The sequence below is a fragment of the Mus caroli genome, unplaced genomic scaffold (genome assembly GCF_978045245.1).
Source record: "Mus caroli unplaced genomic scaffold, Mus_caroli_1 scaffold_19, whole genome shotgun sequence".
Classification (NCBI taxonomy): domain Eukaryota; kingdom Metazoa; phylum Chordata; class Mammalia; order Rodentia; family Muridae; genus Mus; species Mus caroli.
The window spans coordinates 65832384-65858417 of record NW_028227274.1 but is presented as its reverse complement, the minus strand read 5'-3'; the positions used below and the strand labels follow the sequence as shown (position 1 = coordinate 65858417).

At 41.7% G+C, this 26034-nt stretch overlaps 1 protein-coding gene across 5 annotated transcripts in view; it reads left to right on the top strand.

The window, feature by feature from the left end:
* Spire1 (spire type actin nucleation factor 1) overlaps positions 1-26034 on the top strand; it is a 125915-nt gene that overhangs the window by 61356 nt on the left and 38525 nt on the right. For all 5 annotated transcript variants that reach the window (XM_085833750.1, XM_085833749.1, XM_085833748.1 and 2 more), the window contains exons 4-6: positions 5819-5944; positions 21528-21605; positions 22978-23142. In XM_085833750.1, the coding sequence (XP_085689876.1) occupies positions 5819-5944; positions 21528-21605; positions 22978-23142 (369 nt within the window). The remainder of the gene's footprint in view (positions 1-5818; positions 5945-21527; positions 21606-22977; positions 23143-26034) is intronic.

The following is a 26034-nucleotide window of genomic DNA, read 5'->3' as shown; positions in this document are numbered from 1 at the left end:
AGAGAGAGAGAGAGAGAGAGAGAGAGAGAGAGAGAGAGAGAGAGAGAGAGAGATCCCAGCAGGACGTACCGAATGCCTTGGAACTGGAATCACGAGCTGTTGTGAGCCACCTACATTAACTTTTTACAAATTTTATTCATTTTAGATATTCTAGATGTTAAGGACTATTTTAAAAATAGACACGAAAGGCTAGTGTCCTAAGTGAAATAAGCTGGATATAAAAAGAAATACCATGCTTTCCCTCATTTGAAGGAAAACTGATCGAAATATAAACTGGAGGATAGTAGGGTTAGGCTGTTGGACTCGGTCACTGTGGTCATGTGCCTGTGTGAAAGTTACCATACCAAACCCCATTAATGTGTGCAATTACTGCAGTGTAGTCAAAATACAATAAAGAAAGATATAAATATACTTGGAGGCTGGCAGACCAAAACTGACCTAATTCTGTGAAAACCACTAATAAAAAGTGATGTAAAATGTGAAAAATAGAAGGTATTAAATAAAAAGCAAAATTTACATTCTGACAGTGGCTACAGGCTTGAGGAGGGGCTGCCCAAAGAACAGAAAAGGAGAGAACACATGGGACCGTGGTCTGTACCGTCAGCCCAGCACCAGGACTCATGAGAGAGTACCAGGCGGCTCAGGCACTGCAGGTTTAGAAGATGAATGGAAATCTGAGAATTCTTAATCAGCAGCATTATAATGACTTACTTATTTAAAAAGCTTCTTAGGCACTTAACAATTAGGATGAATTCATTCTACCTATTTTTTAGATTTGAGCCAGTATGCTTATGAAAAAAATATATTAGTAAAAGTATACTTAAGACATATATATATATATATATATATATATATATATATATATATATGTTTTGTTTTTCGAGACAGGGTTTCTCTGTATAGCCCTAGCTGGCTGTCCTGGAACTTACTCTGTAGACCAGGCTGGCCTCGAACTCAGAAATCCGCCTGCCTCTGCCTCCTGAGTGCTGGGATTAAAGGCATACGCCACCACCGCCCAGCAGCAAGACATATTTTATAGACTGGAGGAAAGCCATACCTTTTCCAGTTCTAGTCTTAGTACTTTTGTTTGAGAATATCATAACCTTACTCTCTGCTTTTGGTTTCCAATGTTAATCAACCTTATCTATACATTTCTCATTTTTGTAAATATTGTGACTGTTCTTTTCAACTGAATGACAGGGAGGAAATTGCTAAGATGTTTAACAAGTTTTGAAATTTTGAAACAGAAATATCATAAAACCCATTGTTTATGACAATAGAGACAGACATGAGCCTGTGGTTCAGTGGGATTAGTGATGACTAATTCAGTTAGCAGTGACTGCTTGGCTTTGTTGAAAGAGAAGACAAAGAATTAACTGAGGAAATATGACTGTTCTTTCTCTTTTTAAAATTATGAGAGTGTGTGTGTGTGTGTGTGCGTGTGTGCATGACATGGGCAGAGGACTCCTGTGTAAAGCTGATTGGTTCCTTTACCTTTGCATGAGTTCTAGGATCACCTTTCCCTGCTGAGCCATCTCGCCAAACTGGGATTGCTTTGTTATTGTTAGATGTAGAAGCATGGAACTAAGTAGGATCCTATGTTTGTTCTCATTTTAGTGATAAAGAGCTCTGGATGTGTAACAAATACAAGCCCTTGCTGTTTTATTTGTGCCTCTTGATTGCACTGGAAAGAGAGAGAATATACATAGCTTCACTATAAATACACATGTAGTTCGATTTTTGACTCAGTCTGGGCTCTTTGCTGCTGATTCTAGAGCCACATAAATCTCACACCCAAGTTTAGACATGTGATCCTCTTAGGTAAAGAGGCTGGAGAGATGGCTGAGCAGTGAAGACGCTTGCTCATCTTCCGGAGGATCCAGGCTTATAGTAGTCGTAAGTTATAAGTGTGGCGTTTGTTGGTTTGCTGTGATGAACATCTCATGCAGATACTGATTTACTGTCTTACAGAACACATTCTAGGGCTGGGGGTTTAGTTCAGCAGGAGAGCACTGGGTTTGATCCCCATCTCCAGAAGAAAAAAAAATTAAGGAAATAATTTTGAGTTTGAGTGGGGAATGTTAATTTGGATATGACATAACTGCACCAAAGGCCTGGTCTAAATAGACCTGTGGTGCTATTTAGAGGTGATTGAGTCATGAAGGTGCTACGATGACTTCATCAATGGTTTCGTCCTCTGATGAGATCATAGTTGGATTGGCCGGGAACCAGCAGAGCTGAGCGAGCATGGACTGAAACCCGTGAAGCCGGGCCTCGGTGTTTATCCTTGCTCCTTTGTTTTTCTCTGTACTTTGTCACAGTAAAAAGAGTAACACAGGAACCTTCCTCTAAGAAATATGAGAAGCTAGAGCTACTCCTGACCACCTTTTGTTCTTTTGACTCTACATAGTCTTTTTCCCCCCCTTGATATTCTTTTGTTTGTTTTGAGACAGGGTCTCATTATGTAGCTTTGCCTGACTCACTATTTGGAGCTCACTATGTAGACCAGGCTGGCTTCAAAGTCATAGAGTTCCTTTGGTGTGTACCACGACCCCTTCTTTTGACTATTACAATAAAACAGTATTTTATGGAGCCCAGGCTAGCCTTGACCCTTCTACAGAGTGTAGAATGACCATGAATTCCTGACTTTCCTGTCTCTGCCTACCAAGTGGTAGGATTGATTATAGGCGTGCACTCACCTTACCCAGCTCTCTTTTATTCTTTCTTAGAAATTGTTAAAATATAGGGGTTGGAGAGATGGCTCAGTGGTTAAGAGCATTGACTGCTTTTCCAAAGGTTCAAATCCCAGCAACCACATGGTAGCTCACACCCATCTGTAAGGAGATCTGATGCCCTTTTCCAGAGTGTGAAGACAGCTACAGTGTACTTACTTACATATAATAAATAAATCTTAAAAAACAAGAAAGTGTTAAAATATAACTTTTTTCAACAACTATATTAATGTCTATTTAAGAGAAGTTGACAGCTTTTTACTGCAAGTGAAGAACTTTAAAATGTGACTGCTTGAGCATGGATACATATTAGTTATTTTTAGAATCATAACAGTTTTTGGAATCTTAAGAGGAAATCTTTGCAGTAAAATGAAGGGACAAATCACTTTTCATCGTGTTAAGTTGCATTTCTTACTCACAGTCATCTTGGGACAGGAGGACACAGGCAGTACCTGTGTGCACCATCAGCTCTGCCCTCCTTTCCACCCTCTCCATTCCTGCTTCCCTAGGCCTCTCAAGTGAATGAATTTGGGCTTCAGAACCTAGTAGACGTATGTTTAGAGTCTCCTTGTGGTAACAAAACAAAACAAAAACAAAAATACTTGGAAAGAATTCGGGATTACATTGGAGAATGCATTGGACATGTCAAACATGCATGTGGTGTGATAAATGGTAGCTGGCTGTCCAGTGATTTGTTGCTGGGATAAATACCATGACCAAATACAACTGGGAGAGGAAAGGGTTTGTTTAATCTAACAGGCTACAGTCTATTGTTGAGGAACTCAGGGCAGTAACTTGAGGCAGAAACCATGGAGGAATGTTGCTTACTGGCTTGCTCCCTCTTATACAACCCAGACCCACCGCCTAGGGATTGCAATGCCTGGTATGGAATAGACCCTAGGCAATCAGCAGTTAAGACATAGCCACAGACCAGTCTGTTCAAGGCAAGTCTTCAGCTGAGATGAACTTTTCCCTGGTTACAGTTCTGTCAAGTTGACAGCTGAAATGAATCATGATACTGCTAAAATACCTGAGTTATCAGCACTAGTTAGCAAATCCCTCCCCCCTTTTCATCTCAGGTAGAACTTTGACACGTGTCCTCTCATTTTCTTTCTTCCTTTTTCTAAACTGGAACTCAGTCTTTATTATGTGCATTCCTCCCTCCCTCCCTCTTTTCTTCTTTCTTCTCTCTTTCTCTTCCTTCCTTTCTTCCTTCCTTCCTTTCTTCCTTCCTTTCTTTCTTTCTTTCTTTCTTTCTTTCTTTCTTTCTTTCTTTCGTCACTCTACATACCAATTACAGCCCCTCCTCTCTTTTCCTCCCAATTCCACCACATCCCCCCATTACCATCGCCCCTTCTCAGAGAATGGGAAGTCCTCCATGGGTACCAACCCGCCCCAGCATATCAGGTTGAAGTAGGACTAAGCCATCCTCTCCCACTGAGGCCTGACAAAGCATCCAGCTAGGTGAATGGGATCCAGAGGCAATCAACAGAGTCCAGGACAGCCCCCTCCAATTGTTAGGGATCCCACATGAAGAACAAGCTGTACATCTGCTACAGATGTGTAGGGAGGGGGCCTTGCTCCAGCCTAGCCCCTGCATGTTCGTTGGTTGGCGGCTCAGTCTCTGTGGTCCTCCATGAGCCCAGGTTAGTTGACTCTGTCGGTCTTCTTGTGGTGTGCTTCACCTCTCCTGCTCACTCAGTCCTGTCTCCCACTCTTCCTCAGGACTACCCAAGCTCTGCCTAATACTTGGCTGTGGGTCCTTACAGGATACTGGATGAAGCCTCTCAGGAGACAGTTTTCCTAGGTTGCTGTCTGCAAGCATAGCAGAGTATGGTTCATAGTGTTAGGGGTTGGCTCTCTCTTAGGAGGTGAGACTTTAGTTGGGACAGTCATTGGTCTTTCTCTCAATCTCTGCTCCATCTTTATTCCTGCTCATCTTGTAGACAGGACAGATTTTGGGTTTAAGATTTTGTGGGTGAGTTGGTGTCCCCCTCCCTCCACTGGAAGTCCTGTTTGGCTACAGGAGGTGGCCACCAGTCTCCATATCCTCAGTTGCTAGAAGTCTCAGCTAGGATCACCCCCATGGACTCCTGGGAGTCTCTCCCATCCCAGGTCGCTGGCTCATCCTAAGGATACCCCCTGATTTCCATTCTCTTTCCCAGCCCCCCACACCTGGTCCCCATCCCTGTTCCCCTCCTCACCCCCATCTCCTACCCAGTTCCCTCCCTCCATCCACCGCTGATGTCTGTTTTATTTCTCCTTCTGAGTGAGATTCAAGCATCTTCCCTTAAGCCCTTTTTGTTACTTGGCTTCTTTGGGTCTGTGGACTGTAGCATGGTTGCCCTGTACTTTATGGCTAACGTCCACTTACCAGTGAGTACAAACCATGGGTGTCTTTCTGGATCTGGGTTACCTCACTCAAGATGATTTTTTTTTCTAGTTCCATCCATTTGCCTACAAATTTCATGATGTCTTTGTTTTTAATAGCTGAATAGTATTAACATTATGTAGATATTCTATACTTTCTTTATCCATTCTTCATTTGAGAGACATCTAGGTTGTTTCCAGTTTCTGGCTGTTAAAAATAAAGGTGCTATGAATATAGCTGAGGAAGTGTCGTTGTGGGATGTTAGAGCATCTTTTGGGTATATGCCAATATACCCCGTGGTGTAGCTGGGTCTTGAGGTAGAACTATTTCTAATTTTCAAAGAAACCTCCAAATTGATTTCCAAGGTGGTTGTATACAAGCTTGCGCTCTCACCAGCAATGGAGAAGTGTTCCTATTGTTCCACATCCTTGCCAGCATCTGCTCAGTTGAGTTTTTGACCTTCGCCATTCTGACATGTATACGATGGAATCGCTCTCATTTTCAAATAGGAGCTAATTCTTGTTAGCTTATCTCTGCTGTTGGGTATCTTTTACTGAACCATTTTTTCCACATGATTGTGTGGAGTGTACCTGTGGTCCTCTGGTACACTGAATCTTAGATGACAGCACATCTAAAAGAAAAACTATAGCTGTGTCTATTTTAATGGTACCTAAAACGTGAGTAATAGCCAAATTCCACTTTTTCTCTTCTACAGATCTGTGCTGCTCACCTCCCAACTGAGTCCGAGGCACCCAATCATTATCAGGCAGTATGTCGGGCACTGTTTGCAGAAACCATGGAACTGCATACATTTCTGACCAAAATTAAGAGTGCAAAGGAGGTAGGTACAAGCACTAATATTCATGGACACTAAAATAGGCATCCTGAATTTTCAATATTGTCCACTCTGTGTCTTTTGGTTTGAGCTTTGTTGCTTTCTTCTTTTAAATACAAGGTCTTGCTATATAGCAAAGCTGGCCTTGGACTCATGGTCCTCTTACCTCCGCCTCTCTAATTGAGGACCCCAGGCATGTTCTGCCATATATATATCCTTGACATGTGGATCTACTTTATAAACACAAACTTCCTTCTAAGTAAAGCATCCAAAGTTGGTTTAGTCTGTTTCCTGTGGTACTGGCTTTCCACCCCATTCTGAGTTCTGACTGTTTTGGGACATATTAGTCCCTCCTTCAGGACGTTGTGGGTAAAGTCTCTGTAAGGCCACACTCTCTTCTCATTGTTTAGTTGTTGAAGTAGATTCCATTAAAGACTTAGTGAAGGGTACTGGTCAGGTAATCTGAAGGATTCAGCTATTTTGTTTAGTCACCATTTATTAATGTCTAAAGTTTAAAGTGTTACATTCAAAGAGAACTGCTCTAGTTTATTTGTAGAGTCCTATTGTATATTGCACAAATGGTTATGAAGATTCTCTGAGATCTTACAAAAGACTTGGTGGAGAATCCCCCAAGTGAGAGCTCATTTTCTGTATGACTGGAGTGCAGAGCTGTATAGAGCATTAGGCTAACTGTTTAGGAAGAGACACCTATGGCTATGTGAGCAAAAAGAGAGAAACTGACCTGTTGCCAGAGATGCAAGTTAAGTAAAGTAGGTGATCCCTCACACCAAGTCACACCAAGTCTGTGAAGTCCGCTGTGTGGGTGCAGGTAACAGTTAAGCCTACCTGCTCTACCTGGGTATTGTTCCTAGCAGTGCTGATGACAGGCCAAGGAAACCTGTGCTTTTTAAATGCATGGTGATAAACTGGACTCAAGAGGAAAGTTGTCAGATGAGTGCAAAAAGGGTGGACTGAGTTATTGAAGACCATTATATCTATTTAGATACAGACACAGGCAGTGCTCAGGGCAGAAAGAAGAAAGCCCCCAGGTGAACATCTCAAGCCTGTCCTCACCAGAGCGTCAGAGAGGAGAAAAGATGAAGGTTTGTAAGGTTGTCCCGACCTAACCCTTCCCAGAGCATTTTTTCAGGCTTGTACAGTAAATTAAAGGCGTTTTAAACTCTTTCCAGCACTAACATTCTCAGTAGAGATTGTTGAATTAAAGAGCAGTAAGCATTTTAGCATTGTACTCCACTAGTTCGAAAACCTTTTTACTTTTTGATTAAACTTTGCTTTCTCAAGGTCATTCCTGAGGGGGATGGCTGAGTGAGTGCTCCTCCTGCCTCCATGTGTGCACCTGTGCATTCTTTTCTTTTCTCCTCCTCCTCCTCCTCCTCCTCCTCCTCCTCCTCCTCCTCCTCCTCCTCCTCCTCCTCCTCCTCCTCCTCCTCCTCCTCCTCCTCCTCTTCTTCTTCTTCTTCTTCTTCTTCTTCTTCTTCTTCTTCTTCTTCTTCTTCTTCTTCTTGTTTGTTTTTTGTTTTGAGACAGTGTTTCTCTGCGTAGCCCTGACTGTAGACCAGGATGCCTCGAACTCAGAAATCTGCCTGCCTCTGTTTTCCAAGTGCTGGGATTAAAGGCGTGCGCCACCACTGCCGGGCTGCACACACATTTCAAAAATAAGAAATACATTATGTTATTTGCAGGGGAAAGATGTAGTGAGGAGCTTATCACATATATGGTAAAATAGTTCAGAATCATAGAGACAAGAATCATCTATTCTCTTTTATATAGAGAATTTAGAAGGGAAAGGGGAAAAAGAGACATGAAAATAAATGGAAGCCAAGCATGGTTGCTGTAATTCCAGCACTGGGACAGCTGGGACAAGAAAATTGTTGCAAGTTCAAAGTCAGCCTGGCCTACATTGCTAATACTAGGCCAGCCAAATGGTACAAAGCAAGACCCTGGTGGCTTGTTTTAAATGTCATAATGAAATCCACTGCTTTGTAGTAGTTGTTAAATTTTTTGTTGTTGTTAGTCTCATTGTTTAGCCCTAGCTGACCTGGAACTTGCTCATGTAGGCTACGCCAGCCTTGAGGTCACTGAGACCCTCCTGCCTCTGTCTCTTTCCATGACTGTCTAAATGCTAATTTCTAAAAGTTCCTTTACTGTTGCTGAATGATGGTGTGTTAGTGTCTATTTCTATTCTGTGTCCTCCCTGCTGGGGCCCACTATTGCAGACCTCCAGCATTTCTTTCCTGGATGATAGCCATGGTATCCCACCAGTCTTGTCTTTGTGTCCTCAGATTCCAATTGGAAACTGGAATGATCCTGCAGGAATATAGATGAGAGCACAGCCCTCCTGGCTCAACCCTTCCCAGATCTCAGAGTGCTTAGAGTAGAAGCAAGGGTCTTTAAGGCAGCCTGAAGTTCCTCTAATGTCCAGGAGTAGTTAGGCCAGTGGGAGGAGAAAGGAAAGGGTGTGCACAGGTGATTTCAGAAATGATCATGGCAAGAGAGAGTCCTCCAAACACATCTGAGAATCTGAGTGTAGCCGAGAAGTCTCCATGAACTACCAGCTCCTCCCTCTCAGGACAGGCTAGCTAACATTCCCTTCCCCAGGCTCCTTCCTTGTCTCTGTACTTTCCAAGGCTTCTGTGCAGGCTTCTGGGTGCAGCCATGTCCTGGAACTGCTCTCAGCAGGCTGAGTGGAGGGACTTGGACTCCAGGGTCCCAGTCTTACATTGTAGGGTACTCCTACCTCACCCTCCTTACCACCCTGAAAAGCTGATACAGAAGTGGGAGGACTGAGTTACAGCACCTCAGTTCCCAGACGAGTGGCTTCTCTTTTGGTCGCTTCTCCATCTCACTTTCACCTTTGTTGCTCCCCACCACCACCATCCAAGCAGAGAGCCTCTCCTGTCTCAGTCAGAAACGGGAAGTTAGACTTGCCAAGGCTCATCTAGTAGTCATGAGGCTGTACCAAGGATGGAGTAGTAGGGCTTCATCACGCTGCACTCATTATGCCTTCCTCAGTGCCATGTCAGTCTTAGCTTATGGGCAAAATATGCACAGAGACATTTTAAGTGCACATCCAAACTCTTATACATTTTCATATTTTGTAAGCTTGACTCTCAAATGCATGCCTTGTAAAATTTTTGATTATTATATCCTATTTCAACGTATGTTACATTTTAAATTTGAGACAGGTTTTTACAAAAAAAAGCAGCTCAGTGCTATAAATGTGCCGATTAAATTTGAGACTGCTGAAGGTCTTCATAGAAACCACAGATTTAACTTGTAAATTGGTGAGTTAACTATCCCACCCAATATGGTCATAGCTTGGCAGTAAAAATAAGTGCTTTCTTTTACAATCTAGTGGTAGATGACTCCCATAAAGAAAATGTTTATTCCTGAAAGACAAAAATAAAACAACAAAACCCAACGGTAATAGTTAAATAATGGACAGGGCCGATAATTGAATAATATGAATTACTATTTTCTTTAGGTTGGGAAACTGAAAATTCAGGAAAACTGAAAATTCAAGGTCTGTTCCTGCTATAGAGTGAGTTCAAGGGTCAGCCTAGGAAATTTAGCAAGACCTTATCTGAAAATTAGAAATTAAAATTTAAAAAGGGGGTATAGTTTAATGGGTTCTCAGCACCACAGAAACAACGGAAAACTGTTGCAAGTCCTGTAAAGTAATTTTTATTATCCTAATTTCTGTTTTCTAAGTGATTAAATATATTTAAAAGGACAGATTTCCCCCCTAGGGCATTTTGAGACAGGTGATCTTGTTTTAAAGCAAGGAGTGTCTTTACGTTGTCAGAGCAGTTGCGGAGTTGATATCTCAGGTGGTCTTTTTAGGCCTGTTTCCCTGGCTGCTCCCTACAGTTACCATAAGAATAGGAGGTCTGTCATTGCCGTTGTCTGTCTGTCTGTCTGGTAAACTAGCGTGACTCTTTGGAGAGCAGTAGCCCTAAGTTGTCAGGAGGCGAAGGAGGAGGAGCCATAATGCAGCAGCAGGAATTGCACATGCTCACTCCACAGCCCCTCCCTTTCCTCTGCTGGCCAAGGCACTAAAGTGGAGTGCTACTTGATTTTTATTGGGTTTTTTGTTGGTTTGGTTTGGTTTGGTTTTACTTCTTATTGTAGAATAGTTTTGTACTTGCAGAAGAAAAATTTAAAGCCTCTCCATGCAAAAGCTCAGTTTAGACAATGTTTACCACTTGGAGACCTGTTCTTGTAGCCTGGGTAGCTTGATCTTCCCACTTTGATCCTAGCAAAATTCTGGTTAGTAAACCCCCGTAGCCCTTTGCTTCCCATCTCTCTGTGTAGATAAGAAGAGTGCTTCTGAACCTCAGTAGAGTAGTGGCGATAGAAAGAGTTAGGGTTAGCCTTTGTTTGTTTATTTATGCTTTTTAGAAGACAAGGCATCTTTATGTAGTCCTGGCTGGCCTGTAGACCAGGCTGGCCTTTCATCACCTTGACCCATCAGCCTTTATATCTGAAACAGCAAGTTCTAGTCCAGTAAGAAATCCTGTCTCACAAAATAAGGTAGAAAGTGACGTATGAGAAGCAATGAAGGAGCTTGGAGTTATGGTGAAAGTTGGACAGGATACGGCAACTGTTTCTAGGTAGGCATTCGAGGGAGGGAGGGAGCAGGTACTAGACTTTAAGGAGAACCAGGAACCTAGGTACAGTGATTCCATTCCCAAAGCAGTTACTTAATGTGTGTGCTATGTACAGGTGCTACATTCCATCATTTAGTCCTTGTGAATTCTGTGCTAGATCCTGTCCTAAGGGATTCGTGCACACTCATGCATTTAGTCATCACAGGAGGCCATGTGCTAAGTGCACTTGCTATTTCCTCTTTCCATGAAGGTGAACAGGATGAATTTGGCCCAGCCTCACAGCTCTCTAAGCAGGAGTGTTAGTCTAGGAGTGAGCCAAGCACAATGTGAGACCTCAGAGGGTGCCTGCAGGAGCTAGTCCACGACAGGGGTGCTGAGCAGAGTGAATGGAAGCAGCCCGAGTGAGGCTAGAGGAAAGAGCAGGCAGGGAGACTACAGGAAGGCAGGTCCCTTCAGACTGACAGACCACTGTCAGGAGAGCACTTCATGCGGGGCTCCACAGGGGAAGCCAGGCATCTGAAGTGAGTTGGGCCTTAGTCGCTCCTTTTGAGACTGCTTATACTGCGAATGCTTTCTTTGGCCTCTATGTATGTTTGGGATTCAGACCTTTCAATGAATTTGTTTGGTGTATGTGGATCAGTTCCTCTGTGTTTCGTCAGGTAGTAGGCCTCTGAGTACATGCAGGTCACTTTGTCTCCATGGAGATGCCATGGACCCCCTCTGGGCAGTGACAAAGAGGATGAACTTGCATCCTAGGGATGGTCTTCTCTTTGGTGCTCCTTATGACTAGACTGAAAATAAAGCACTTGCAAAATACAGTTAGAGGACCAAGGAGATAGGCCAGTTAGTAAAGTGCTGACACAACCTGAGAGTAATCCCTGTAGCCCATGCTTAACCCTGGAGGCCTTGGCTCATGAGTTTGTAATTCCAGATGGATCCCTGAGACCAACACAGTAAGCAAGACCTGTCTCAGTAAAACCAAGTGGGTGACTCCTGAGGAGCCTCCGAGTGGTTTGATTGCTGCTCTGCATCACAAATGTACACATGCCAACCTACAGGAGCACACACAGACAAAAAAATGAAATACTACTAGTCTTTATTCAGCTTTCCAGAAATGAAACTGCTTTATTTTAAAAATAGAAATCTCGATGAGTCTGTGTTCATCGGGGAACTTTGGCTAGAGAGTAGGATGAGGGAGGAGGCAAGCTCCAGCTTTCTGTGATTGGTGCTTCCAGGCCAGTGCTAACTAAGGCCTGATCAAGAGGGGCCAGGCTAGAGAACATAGAACCAGGCAGTGCACGCTGTAGGATGGAGGAGAGGAGAAAGTCAGTGCTCCCTTTAGTCCTGGGTTCTCTTCTGAAGGTCTACACGGAGGCTGGAGAAATGGCTGAGCAGTTGAGAGAGCAGCTCCCTCTTTTAGAGGGCCTGAGTTTGGTTTCCAGCACTCACATCTGGTGGCTCAGAACCACCTGTAACTGCAACACCAGGTGGATCTTAAACTGCTAGCCCTATGGACAAACACACCCATGTGCACATATCCACACGTACATATAATTAAAAAGAAAATAGGCCGGGCAAGGTGGCGCACGCCTTTAATCCCAGCACTTGGGAGGCAGAGGCAGGCTGATTTCTGAGTTCGAGGCCAGCCTGGTCTACAAAGTGAGTTCCAGGACAGCCAGAGCTACACAGAGAAACCCTGTCTCGAAAAACCAAAATAAATAAATAAAATAATTCTTTTTAAAAAAGGATAAAGACTATACAGTAAATTAGATAAAAAGCTAGAATTTAGATTTATGATCATCCATCTTTGACCCATAATTCTTTTGTATTCAACAATTTATTTTATTTTTACTGTGCATGTATATAAGGGACCATGTGTATGCAGTGCTTGCAGAGCACAGAGAAGGGCATTAGAGTCTCTGGAACTGGAGGTGCACACAGTTGTGTGCTGCATTCTAGGTGCTCAGAACCAAATGCAGGGCCTCTGCAAGAACCACAAGTGCTGAGCCATCTCTTTAGCCCAAATCCAAAAGTTTTAATCTCATAGATCTCATGAAAGGAGCCTGGAACTACAACTTCTGTGTCTCCCTCGCCCTCCCTTTTTAAAACTTGTTTAGCTGTCTCTCTTCCTGCTTGGGAGATGTTAGGTGTCTCTCTCCCTGAACCTGGAGCTTGGCTGCTGGTCAGTAAGCCCCAGCACCCATCTGTCTCTGGCCTCCTAAGTGCTGAAGTTACAGGGATATACCCACTCTACCCAGCTTTTTATGTGAGGTCTAGAGATTTTCACTCAGATATTCATGCTTGTGTAACAAATGTTTTTACCCACTGGTCCATCTCCTTCCCCCAAGGACATGTGTCTTTCAAGGATTGATTGATTGGTTTGAACTTTACAAATTAGAAGATGTAAGTATATAATAGTTATATATATATATATATATATATATGTAAAACAGTGTTAAATCAGTTATATATATATATAACAGTGTTAAATTGTTCACTTTTGACTTCCAATGTGTTATAAGAAAAGTAAATAGGCTTTCTTGGTCTTTCATATCTCAGATTTTTTCCTAAAGTTGTCCTAGAGAAGGAAATACTTTTCTTCTGGGTCAATACTAATAGCTTCGACTATTTAAAGAAATGGGGTTATTTAGTGTTGAGGAGATGGTTTGGTCAGGAAGGACTTGCTACACATCCATGGGGACCTGAGTTGAGAGTCTCAGCACTCAGGCATGGTGGGTGCCTATAACACTAGCACTTGGTCGGTGGAGACAGGAGAGCCCTGGACTCGCTGGGCAGCCAGTCCTGCGCAGTCAGGAGGCTCCAGGTTCAGTGAGACACTTGTTCTCAAACACAGGGAAAGTGATGGAGGAGGACCCCAGACACTGACCCGTGCTCCCTACACACACATCCATGTTCACCTACACCGTGTGTGCACATGCCCAGCATGCAAACCCTCCAGAAGTCATAGCATTCTTCTAATGTCTTGACTTTCAGATGTTGAAACAATTCTCACATGTGACTTTGTAAAAACTTGTCATCAAGTTCTTCCAAATGGTTTAATGTCATAAGTTAGGCAAAACCCTAAGATGGGAAGATTACTTCTAGATGTCAGTTAGCATTTAATTACTAATAGTTCACCAGGCTATGAAGTTCTGGGATGAAGAATTAAATGAAGAATAAGAATGGATCCTTGGGGATTTTTTCAGATATTATATCCACACTTTATACTGTGTGATCACAGTTACTACTGAGAAGTGCTGCATTACGTAACTTACAAACATACAGACTTACATGGATGGTTAGTCTTGTGTACAGAATCATGACTCCAGGATGAAATCTTTGATCACAGTTTATATTGAATATGACTATGACTAAAATATCTTTATTAAAATAGAACTTTTATATGCATATGTGTAATGCTTTAGACAGCATATTTGGAATTGGCTTAACAATTTATGAAATGGCTTTTATCTGGCTCATAAATACTGTAACTAAATTTTAAAATTTGAAAGTTGGCTTTTCAGAAAATCAAATGTAAATGTTTCCAATCTTACCATCTCTGGTCAAGCAAAGAGCCAAAGCTAGCTGTGTCATAGTGCAGACTATGTGTTAGCTCACACTGAGATGCATGTTGGCGATCTGATTGCTGCTTGAATAGATTGAGAGGAATAAAGCCACCGACGTCGGCCTCTCGTATCCTGAGGTGCATTGTAATCAGCTGCTCCCTCTCCTTGCCTCTCCCTCCCTCAGGCCTGTTCCCAACACTTCTAGCTATACAACTGTGGCGTTTAAGTTGGCTAGAAATTTATTCCCAGTCCTAAAGTGGATTTATAGCACTCCAAATGGTGAACACACCACTTTCTGGCAGGCAGAGTCACCACCAGATGTCTGTGTGAATGGTAGCCACTTGTTCATTTTAATTAGATCATTCATCATTTGTAACCCTCGGGGGTCCTTGTTGCTGTGTGTTGTTTTCTTTTGTTGTAAATGTCAGTGTACATGAGAGTGCTCACTTTACCAACAAGGTTTAGACAATCTCTGCCCAGAGTGTCCTTGCTCTTGTCACTACTATCCCGATGTAAAAGTGTGTCTAAATACTCTCTATGAAAGATGATGAAAGAGCTCTTCCAAGACCCATGCATAGAGGAAATGACAAGTGGATGAAAGTGGTTGCCACAATGAGAAAAACAGTGATCTTTAAACTGTAAGAGAGACTTAATCAAAAGGGGCACTTACATAGGAACTGACATTGAACCTACTGGAATGAATTGTACTCTTGAATATTTGGTGTATGTCTGATTTACAAAGTATATTTTATTTATTTGTTTTGAAGATACCAGTAACCAAATATGTTGTCATAGCGATCTAATTGCTAGCTGAGAATGGTTTCACCAGAAATGGAAGAGTTAATTGGCATGTGTGCACTCCCAATTAGAGTTTTCTCACTGCCTTCCAAGCATAGGCTGGCAGCTGTCATTACATTTGTGCAAGAAAACAGTTCATTGAGAAGTTAAAATAGACTAGAGGACAGAAGCTCATCTCTGAAATAGACCAATTTGTAGCTTATTTCCAAATAAGTCGATTTCTTCTTCTTTTTTTGTTAACTAGACAGCAGCCAGAAGTTTCAAGTCACATATCTGATCAAACTCGTACAATTGTAATATTTATAGACTCACACAAGTTTGTTGATTTGTCCTGAGTCAAGATTTTAATTTCACGAAAATATTAGAAAGAGGTACAGCTGGTGAAACAAAATCTGTTAAGTGTAAACATTTTTACTGGTGAAATGTGGCTTCATAATCAGATCCTTGCATGCCCTCGGCCGGCTCACACACACCACCTACGTGGCTACTGAGTCCTGCATAGGAACCAGCCTGTACTGAAATCTAAGAGTGCACGCCCTCGGCCGGCTCACACACACCACCTACGTGCTACTGAGTCCTGCATAGGAACCAGCCTGTACTGAAATCTAAGAGTGCACGCCCTCGGCCGGCTCACACACACCACCTACGTGCTACTGAGTCCTGCATAGGAACCAGCCTGTACTGAAATCTAAGAGTGCCGGCTCACACATACCACCTACGTGCTACTGAGTCCTGCATAGGAACCAGCCTGTACTGAAATCTAAGAGTTCTTTTTTTTTTATTTTTTGTTGTTTTGGTTGTTTTGTTTGGTTGGTTGGTTGGTTTTTGGAGAGAAGGTTTCTCTGTATAGCCCTATCTGTCCTGGAACTCACTCTGTAGACCAGACTGGCCTCAAACTCAGATCTGCCTGCTCTGCCTCCCAGATTAAAGGCATAGGCCACCACCATCTGGCTAAACTCTAAAAGTTTTGAGTGTGACCATTCTACAAGTGATAAAATCAATTGAAGATTGGAGCAGTTAGCTAAGACATGTAAAGTCACACAGCTGGAGAACATCTGGTAACCACGTGTACTGCTGCTCTTAAGACACAAGAAGTTCTTGAGCCAGTCTTTAAGTTAATATTATATTTTAATATTACGATTATAAATAAGTACAATGTTAATATTATATTTAATATTATTTTTAAACATATATTTTTTCTTAGCAGTAGGCAGGTAAGAGCTTGATCCCAGTAAAATGAAGGCAGAAGTGTAAAGACACATACTCAGTCAGAAATATGTAAGAGAATAATAAGAACTAAAAAGGGGAGAATGGAGAGTGAGCCATGGCAGGATTTAAAGCAATAGAGTTTGGAGTGAATATATCTAACTACTGCTTCTCATGTGATTCCACCCCAAGACTAAACATCACAGAAGCAGGAGCTGACATCGCTGGAATTACATGAGCATATTGAGTCATGGCTTTTAGTTGCTAGGCCTCTGCTGCATCTGCATAATCCAGCATTTTGCTCTGCTGTGCCTCCTGAGTTTTGTAACCTTTTAGTTTATGGTTATTGAACAAACTGTAGTGCTTGCTATGGGATGAACCTTTAAATGACAGGAAGAACAGGATAGAACAAACTTAATTCCTGTTGGACCTGAGCAGCCCTATGCTGAACCCTGAGCCCCATGTGAGTTATGTGCTGGCAAAGGAGTACTGGTTAGATTTTTCTCAGGCACTGAGGTTTCAGGTGAGTTCATTTCGATGCTGGTTGAGTCGTGCTTGCCTGATTCATATTGGAATTATAACCAAACACAATGGGTTCTTTCTTGGTGACTGCAAAGCCAATAAGCACAGCTAGCTCAAAGAATAGAGGTCGCAGGTAAGTTCGTTACCTACACCCAGCCAGGAGACCACGGTAGTTGTTCTGAAAGCATCTAGTACCTTTCAGACAAAGGAAGCATGCAGATTTTATTCAGGGAGCCTGAACAGACTTAGTATAAAGGCACCTCTAAGCATGCTGTATTAAGAAGTGATACTACTGATGGAGCGTGTTCAATTTAAGCGGGAAAGGTGCATCCCTGCACCTGTTCAGCCCAGAGTCATGAGGCACACACACACCATATTAAAGTCAGCGGTGGACAAGAGCACTTCTGGGTATGTTTAGGCTGCTTTATAAAGATGGCAGGTGGGAAGTCTTAGGGGCACACTTAACTTTTTCCAAAACGTCTTTAGCTGAAACAAAATGAATGGATACTTTAAAGGTGTGTCCACAGACAAATTTGCCTCCTGTACTGCTGGCATAATTACTTCATTCTTCTTAGAAATGTATTTCCTTTTTATTATTCATTTATTACCTATTGGCTAAATGTAACACTTAAACATAGTATGAGCTCAAGTTAAGTAGTTTCCTGAGCAGGCACATTTCTATCCCCCAGTTCTCCCATAGGATGTTGAGTTTAAAAACCAGAGATTTCCTTTGAATTTTATTTTCCCTCCGATTGAATTTGTTCCAGTTAAAGTTGACTTGTTAAAGAGCTGTTGAGATTTAAGCATTTTAACATTCTTGCTTTAAAGTATCTTAATTTGAATAATTACTAAGTGTCAGTCCTGTACAGAGAACTGTTCTACATATTTGAGAATCCTATCACTAAGCAAAGTAAATGGTTAAAAAATTGCTGGTCTTGTTACAGGAGGTAGAAAGAAAACACAGAAAACCAGTGTATTGCACAGATTTGTAAGGGCAAGGTGTCTTTTGAAAATAGTGGACTAGGTTAAGTCCTAGAGGCGGGGTGTGGCTTACCTGTGAGGTTAGGATTGTGAGCTGTTAGGTTATGGAGAAGATGACATTGGAGAGGCTCTCAAGGACAGGAAAGACGTTCCTTGGTGGGTATCTGAGGTGAGCTGAGGGAGTCCTCAGCAGTTACTGAAAGGCAGCAGGAAAAGGGCTTCTTCCAGCCCAGTGGCGTAGGCATTCTGTTAGTCTATAAGGGAGACCCCAGGGTGCCCAGAAGCAGCTCTTCTCCTAACCCTCATTTCTTCTTCTGTCAGGGTAATTTAATAACCCTAGAGACTCTTTCTTTAGCGGCACTTTTTCAGACCCACCAGCAGTATAAAAATAAGACATGGAGGCTGCTGATAAAGTTTAAAGCTTAGGCCTTTTGCTAGGGCAGTCTCCCAGCTAGTTTATCCAGCTTAACACTACCGTTAAGTAGAGTAACACTAGCCTATAACCTGCCATGTGGCCGACTCTCTACCTCTCTGCTCTCCTCTGGTCCATGCCTGTTCCCCTCCAAGTCCACTCTGGATTTCTTACTTCTGCTTTCTTCTCTCTGCCCATAAGTTTTGCTCCCTACTCCCTGCCCTTCTGTTGGCCTTGAGATCTTTATTACAACCAGTCAGTAACGAGATAACCTCTGATACATTCCTAGGTTGTTTTTAGGCAGGTGAAGAAGGATGGATATTTAGAAATAGAAAACCCAGTGTTGGGCCATATAAATGACAGTACCATAATCCTGCCAGCACTTAGCCCTCTCCTGGTACAGAATTAACAACTGAAAATACAGACACACACACACACCTTCACACAACGGAAGAAAGGTACTCCAGCATCTTCTAGTCAATAGAATAGCATGTACTCTCAGTCATTAATCCTTTTTGCACAGAACTTCAGTAACACCAGGGAAACCAAATAAGTTTACTTGTGTGTAGGCCTCTCCCCACTCAGCTGTGATTTTGATACTTCATGGAGATCGTGTACTTCAGATTTCGTTTTGAATCATGACTTTTTTTAAATTTATTTTTTTCACTTACTCACTTTGCATCCTGCTCACTGCCCTCCCTCCCACAATCCATCTCCCATCCCTATCTCTGCTGAACTAGTGCACCCCTGCCCCTCACCCTGGCACTTCAAGTCTCTCTGAGGCCTAGTGCGTCCTCTCCCACTGAGGCCAGACAAGGTAGCCCAAGTAGAAGAACGTATCCCACGTACAGGAAACAGCTTTTGGGATAGCCCCCATTCCAGTTGTTTGGGACCCACATGAAGACCAAGCTGCACATCTGTTACATATGTGCAGGGAGGCCTAGGTCTAGCCTGTGTATGTTCTTTGGTTATTGGTTCAGATGGATTACAGACCTAAACAGAAAATTCTCAACAGAGGAATCTCGGATGACTGAGAAACACTTAACGAAATGTTCAAAGTTCTTAGTCATCAAGGAAATGCAAATCAAAATATCTCTGAGGTTCCATCTTACACCCATCAGAATGGCTAAGATCAAATACTCAAGTGATAGCACATGCTGGGAAGGATGTGGGGCAAGAAGAACACTGCTAGAAACAACCTAGATGTGGCTCAACTGGAGAATTGATAATGAAAATATGGTATAGCTATACAACGGAATACTATTCAGTATTAAAAACAGATTTTTTTTAAAAAAAATACCTAATTTGGGGGGAAAGAAGCAGAGTTTTTAAATATCAGAAATACTATTCTCTAGGCTGACGTCTGACATGTCTTAAATGATAAAGAATGGAAAATCCTGATTTAATAATAATAATTCCTATTCAAAATTTGATGTAAGATCATGCTACTTTTTGGAAAGACCAGTTAGTAGTCATAAATTTTGTTATCTTTCCTTGTGTGTTACTAGAATTCTAAGTATTCCTGAAGGTTCCTTTTAATGAATTACTTAGAACTGGACCTAGCTATCTCATGAGGACTCTCAGCCAGGGTGAGGTGGGCGGGTTTGTTGGTAACAGGTGACCACTCTTCTCATCTGCATCATCCAGTGTATCCACATCCCTTTGCTTCAGGCCTGCTCCAAACTCATTGCAGAGAGGCCATGGACGTGGGAGTCAGCCCCTATGAGCGTCAGCTCTTCTGTAATGTGGATTAGGGTAGATTCATTGTCTCGTCACTTACTAGCTGCCATGATTATTGCCCCAGGACCCTACTCTAGGGAGACTGGTACATAGACACATTAGGAAAGAGCTAGGCTTCAGATCAGTGTAAGGGACTAGAGCTGGGATAGCACAGAAACCATCTGTAGGTTGGTGAAGTTGCAAAATTGAATGTTTAATTGATTGTCTTAAGGTTTGATATATCCTATGGTATAATGAATTATGATTGATTGTACTTAGGAAGTACAAAGGATTAAGCTGGGTCCCTTTCCTGTGCCAATCAGTGTGTCAGTGATTTAATGTGACGGTCCCTTTAGTCCTTAGAAAGTAGAAAGGCGGTCGCAGACAGAGCACCTAGAATTAGTAACACAGACAGGGCTGCTGACCAGTGATGGTGCAGGTCTTACTGCATCTCAGAAGGAATCTTGACTTTTAAAGAGCATTGTGTAAACACATTCTGAAATAACTAGAAATGGGTTGGGGGTTTGCTTTTGTTTTCCCCAAGAGAGAGAAGAAAGAACGCATTACTTGTATCACATCTTAAGTGTTCACAGTAATTTTTCTTTATTTCCTTCATTAACACTTCTTCATTAGAGTATTTTAAAAAGCTGGTGATGTTATCCTCATTTTACAGATGGATAAAATGAGATGTAGGAAAGGTAAAAATAAAGGGTTTAGAAACTTTTGTCTATATTGTCATATAAAACAAGCAAAGTTTTCATATAGCACATTTAAATCCAGTCTCTGGACAAGCAGGCAAATAATTCAGTCGAAGGTAAAATCTATTAAGATTGAATTGCTATTAGTAGGAATGGAGTACAGTGGGTTTATAATTAATTTACAAATATGCTTTTCAAATTTTTCATTACATTTTGTGTGTATGTGTGTGAGATTGAGCTTGGTGGCAAGTGCCTTCAGTAAGCCATTTCACTGTCCAATATCTTTCATTAATCAGTATTTCTTATAAGTCGCAAATGTATGGTTGATGATATTTAAAAGGCATTCTATCAATTGAAGTTTATAAATAAATTACTTGATAAATATTGAGCTAGTTGCTTTTCTTGTTGCTGTCCAAAATACCTGGGGAAAAAAAACAACCCAAGGAAGGAAAGTTTGATTCTACACAGTGTTTAAGGATCTGGTCCATTGTGCCAGGGAGGCATGGCAACTGGAGCTTGAGGCAAGGCTGTTTACACTGCATCACAGTCAGGGGAGGGGGGATGCTACATCTCTTTCTTTTACTCAGCCTAGAACACCAGTCCATGGAATGGCATAATCCATTGAGTGGGTCTTTCCACTTCAATTAACCTAATTTTAAAAACCACTCTAAGACATGCCCTGAGGTTTGTTTCCATGGTGATTCTAAATCCCGTCATGTTGACAGTCAAGATTAACCACTACAAATGCATGCCAAGCATCCAGAAGTTCCAAAGCTCATATTAGCTCTGTGGGTGGACTTCTGCCTCAGGAAGCTTAGAGGGGAGCCCCAGACAAGTGTGAACTTAACAGGATGGATACTAAGAGCCCATGGATGTAAAGAGCTTTTGTAACAAATGGGAAGAAAGGAAGGCCTATCTGAGGAACGGGACAAGGCCTGAACAGTGGGAGAGAGAAGCCAAGCCAGAGAGCTAAAGATAACTGTTTGGAGTTAAAATTTGAGAAAGTAGCTTAATATAATTTTCATATTGGTTTGTAAATCTTCTTTTAACCGGTAGAACCTTAAGAAGATTCAAGAAATGGAAAAGAGTGATGAGTCTAGCACAGATCTGGAGGACCTGAAAAATGCGGACTGGGTAAGGAAATGGGTGTGCCTTCTGCTTGGCTCAGTTATTAAGGACTGCAGCGTGGACTACTAGTGCATAAGAGTGAACACTTGATTTTGTAAGTAAATCAGTAGTTTCATTTAAAACTTCTCTTAGAAGCACCTAAAGAAATGTTCAACATCCTTAGTCATCAGGGATGACTGCTCTTCACGACACCACTCGGGAGAATTATCTAAAAAGGGGAGAGTGGGAAGGTAGAGAGACTGGTCATTGTAAAGACAGGCCAGCAGCCTGACGACAGCTTCCACCCTCAGAAGAGTGCGAAGTATAATGTTACACATTGTAAATGAGAACTGTCTGGCTTAGAAGGTAATCATTTATTTTATATAGAAAAAAATGTTTCGGTATTGCAGGTAGGACCTAGAAACTCATGCATACATACCAACCACCTTCTCCATCAGTGAAGGATGCACCTGAATGTGGAAAATTCCTATCACTTGACTTTGTAATAAATACATCTAAATAGCTATTGAAATCACATTAATTTTGATAAGGTACATTTTAATTAAATACTGTATTGATTTAATTTTTCTCTGAACTAGACAATGATACATGGTAAGACAGGAAAACAAATAGACTAAGGAATAATAATATACATTTTAATATGTATTATAAAGTTGCCATTTTGAACATTATATATACATATATGTGTATGTATATATGTATATACACATATGTACATACACACATATATACATACACACACACATATATATATATACATACATACATATATATGTGTGTGTATGACAAGATGTCGATTCTTTATTATTTATTTCTTCTTGATGAGATGAACTCAGAAAGGGAAAGGTGCTGCTGATTGTCAGAAGCTAACAGCAAGTACTTGTATCTGCCAGCTGTAGCTGTAGCAGTGCTGTACACTGACCAGGACACAATCTAGAGTGTGAAGCAGGGAACTTACCTAGCTCCTCACCATTCTACAGGGCAGCTGTGTTATCTCTGCTCTGTCCTAGGAACAGAGCCACCAGGCTTGATACTTGATAGTTCTTGCTGCATGAAGAAGAACAAGGAGGACAGCTTGCTGTACTTGTACTGTACCCTCCCCCAGAAACACACACACACCCCATATGGCCTAACCCCAAGTCAGGTATGGGGAATATTCCCTTCAGTAAGCAGATTCTCACAGTAGTATATATTAGGGGTATGCCTTTTAATGCAGCCTACTGACTTTCTGCCCATCCCATAATAGCCTAAAACGTAATGTGTTTCCTTTACTTGCTGTTCAGTAATCCATGCCTTTCCTTGATTCTCGAGGACTGTAACAATTCAGAGAAAACTAGTAGATTATTTCTTGATAACCATCCACCCTTGGTTCTTACAGGCCCGGTTCTGGGTACAAGTGATGAGGGATTTGCGAAATGGGGTAAAACTTAAGAAAGTCCAGCAGCGGCAGTACAACCCACTGCCCATTGAGTACCAGCTGACCCCTTACGAGATGCTCATGGACGACATTCGGTGCAAAAGATACACCTTGAGAAAAGTAATGGTAAGCACTCAGATGGCTGCCCAGGCCTTATTTGTTAGAAATGGGCTAGTCGGTAAGGTATTGTTATTTCTTCTCATAAAATACTGATCACTGTAGAAACTTGGAAGATACTTTAAGCTGAAAGAAGGAAAGTGAACGTGTGGTTTCATAACCAAGAAGAATTTTCTTATCATGTTGCTTTGCCATTTGTATTCATGTTCATTTAGAGCCTCCTTTTCTGGTGAGTTTTATTGTTTTTGTTTTGAGACAGGGTCTTGTGTTATACTGGCTGGCTTGGAACCCACTTTGTAGACCCAAGTGCTCCGCATGCCTCTCCCTCTGCCTCCTGAGTGCCAGTGATTCAAGCACGTACCGCTGTGCCTAGTTTAATCAATCCTCAGTTTTGTTTCTGTACTTTATTAGACAAAATGGGCAAATTTCAGTATATAAGTTGTTAAATTTGTTTCATGTTGTGAATATTCTTCCATATTACTACTTCTAGATGATTACATATTTTCTAGCTTATGGATGTATCAGAGGTCAATGTCAGGTATAAGCAAGCTGGTTTATGTATCCTGTTCTGCACATCTTTATTAGTAGCTGTACAGGGAAGCAAAGTTCTAAGGAAGGACACTTCTAGCTCATCAGCAAGTGCTGGAAGCTCTGGCTTGAAAATGTCTCCTGTGTAAACCACTTCCTCTCAGTCCCATCTCCTGTCCTTGTCACCTCCTGTTGCATTGAGACTGTCACAGGCCTCACTGTCCTCCTGTGTGCTGGGTTATAAGTGTGTAATACTACATCTTTAACTGTTTAGTCTTTTCCCCTGATATGTGGTCTGTCCTGGAGAATCACATACCCTTAAGAAAAACATGTATTCCAAAGCTGCCAGGTTTAGTAACATACATTCGTGATTCCCAGTACTCAGGACATAGAGGTGAAAGAGTCCTGAGTTCAAGGCCACATACATTACATATCAAGAATATCACAGGAAGAAGTAAGAGGGAGGGAGAGAGGGGCAGAAACAGAGGAATAGTTCCTTACTAGGTGGAGAATTCCAGTTAATTTATCAAAAATTTCAAATCCCTCTTTTTGTTTTTTGGTTGATCTTCTGTCTTGTTCAATACACTATTATAAATGAAGTATTAAAGGATCCAGCTATTGTGAAATTATTCATTTCACTTTCACTGTTCCTTTGCTGGTATATGTTGGACTGGAGTTTGGGTCATATGTACTTACAGTTGCTACGTTTTCAATATCGAGTGTCTGTTTTGTCTTTCGTGGTAGCTGTTTGCTAGCATGTTTGCTTGGCTGTAATATTGCTGACCTCGCTCTTCTCTTCATTGCTTACATTGACATTCATCTCCATACTTCACTCTCAAGCTTATTCATGTTACAGTTTCTTTTTTCTTTTTCAAGGTTTATTTATTTTATGCACTTGAGTGCTTTACTTGCATGTATGTATGTGCACTGTGTGTTTGCCTGGTATCCAAGGGGCCAGAAGGTGCCAAATCCCCTGGAACTGGAATTACAGACAGGTGTGAGCCACTACGTGGGTGTTGAGAATAGAACCTAGATCTTCTGCAGCCAATGCTCTCCCTGAGTCACCTCTCCAGCCCCTCTTTGTCATTTTTTATTTTATTTTATTTATTTATTTATTTATTTTTATTAGGTATTTTCTTCATTTACATTTCAAATGCTATTCCAAAAGTCCCCCAGAACCCCCCTCCCCCATTCCCATTCCCACCCACTCCCACTTCTTGGCCCTGGCGTTCCCCCGTACTGAGGCATATAAAGTTTGCTAGACCAAGGGGCCTCTCTTCCCACTGAGGGCCGACTAGGCCATCTTCTGCTACATATGCAGCTAGAAACACGAGCTCCGGGGGTACTGGTTAGTTCATATTGTTGTTCCACCTACAGGGTTGCAGACCCCTTCACCTCCTTGGGTACTTTCTCTAACTCCTCCATTGGGGGCCCTTTGTTCCATCCAATAGCTGACTGTGAGCATCCACTTCTGTGTTTGCCAGGCCCCTTTTTATTTTATTTTAAAAGTAATTCACAGCCGGGCAGTGGAGGTGCACACCTTTAATCCTAGCACTTGGGAGGCAGAGGCAGGCAGATTTCTGAGTTTGAGGCTAGCCTGGTCTACAGAGTGAGTTTCAAGACAGCCAAGGCTATACAGAGAAACCCTGTGTTGAAAAAACAAAAAAACAAAAAAACAAAAAAAAAGCAATTCACTCACTGTAAACATTACAAAATATGTATAAAATAAAATTCAGTTCTACCATTTTGTAATGTGTTTACTTCTTGATATTTTATTTAATATAATTAAATTATATACTCTTGAAATACCTTACAAACTTTCCCTTTTGTCAAATGTAGAGTAAACTTGTTTCTATATCATCAAATATAGTTTATATCATTTAAAAAAGATTCTGTGCACATCAGTATTTGCCTGCATCTGTGTATGTTGTGTGCATATCTAGTATCCACAGATGTCAGAGAAAGGCACTGGAGCCATAAATGTTGGTGAGCTCCCGTGTAGGTGCTGGGAATCAAACCCAGGTCCTCTGCAAGAGCATCAAGTGCTCTTAAACAATGGGCCATCTCGCTAGCCTTTTTAAAAAGTTTCATTGTTGTTTTGAGACAGAGTTTCAAGGAGCCCTGCCTGGCTGTGAACTCTGAATGTAGCTAAGGATGCCCTAGAACTCCCGATCCTCCTAGCTACACCTCTTGAGTCCTAGAGTTATAAACATGCCAGTATTCCTAGCTGATTTAAAATTTGAAAATAATTTGGTTTAAGTACATAATGCGTTTCATTATTCTAAATGAACAAATTGTGGTTTGCCTTTGAAAAGTTGCCCTTTCATCAGTTGTTTCTTAGAGACAGCCAACATCGTTTCTTAGTATTGTTTT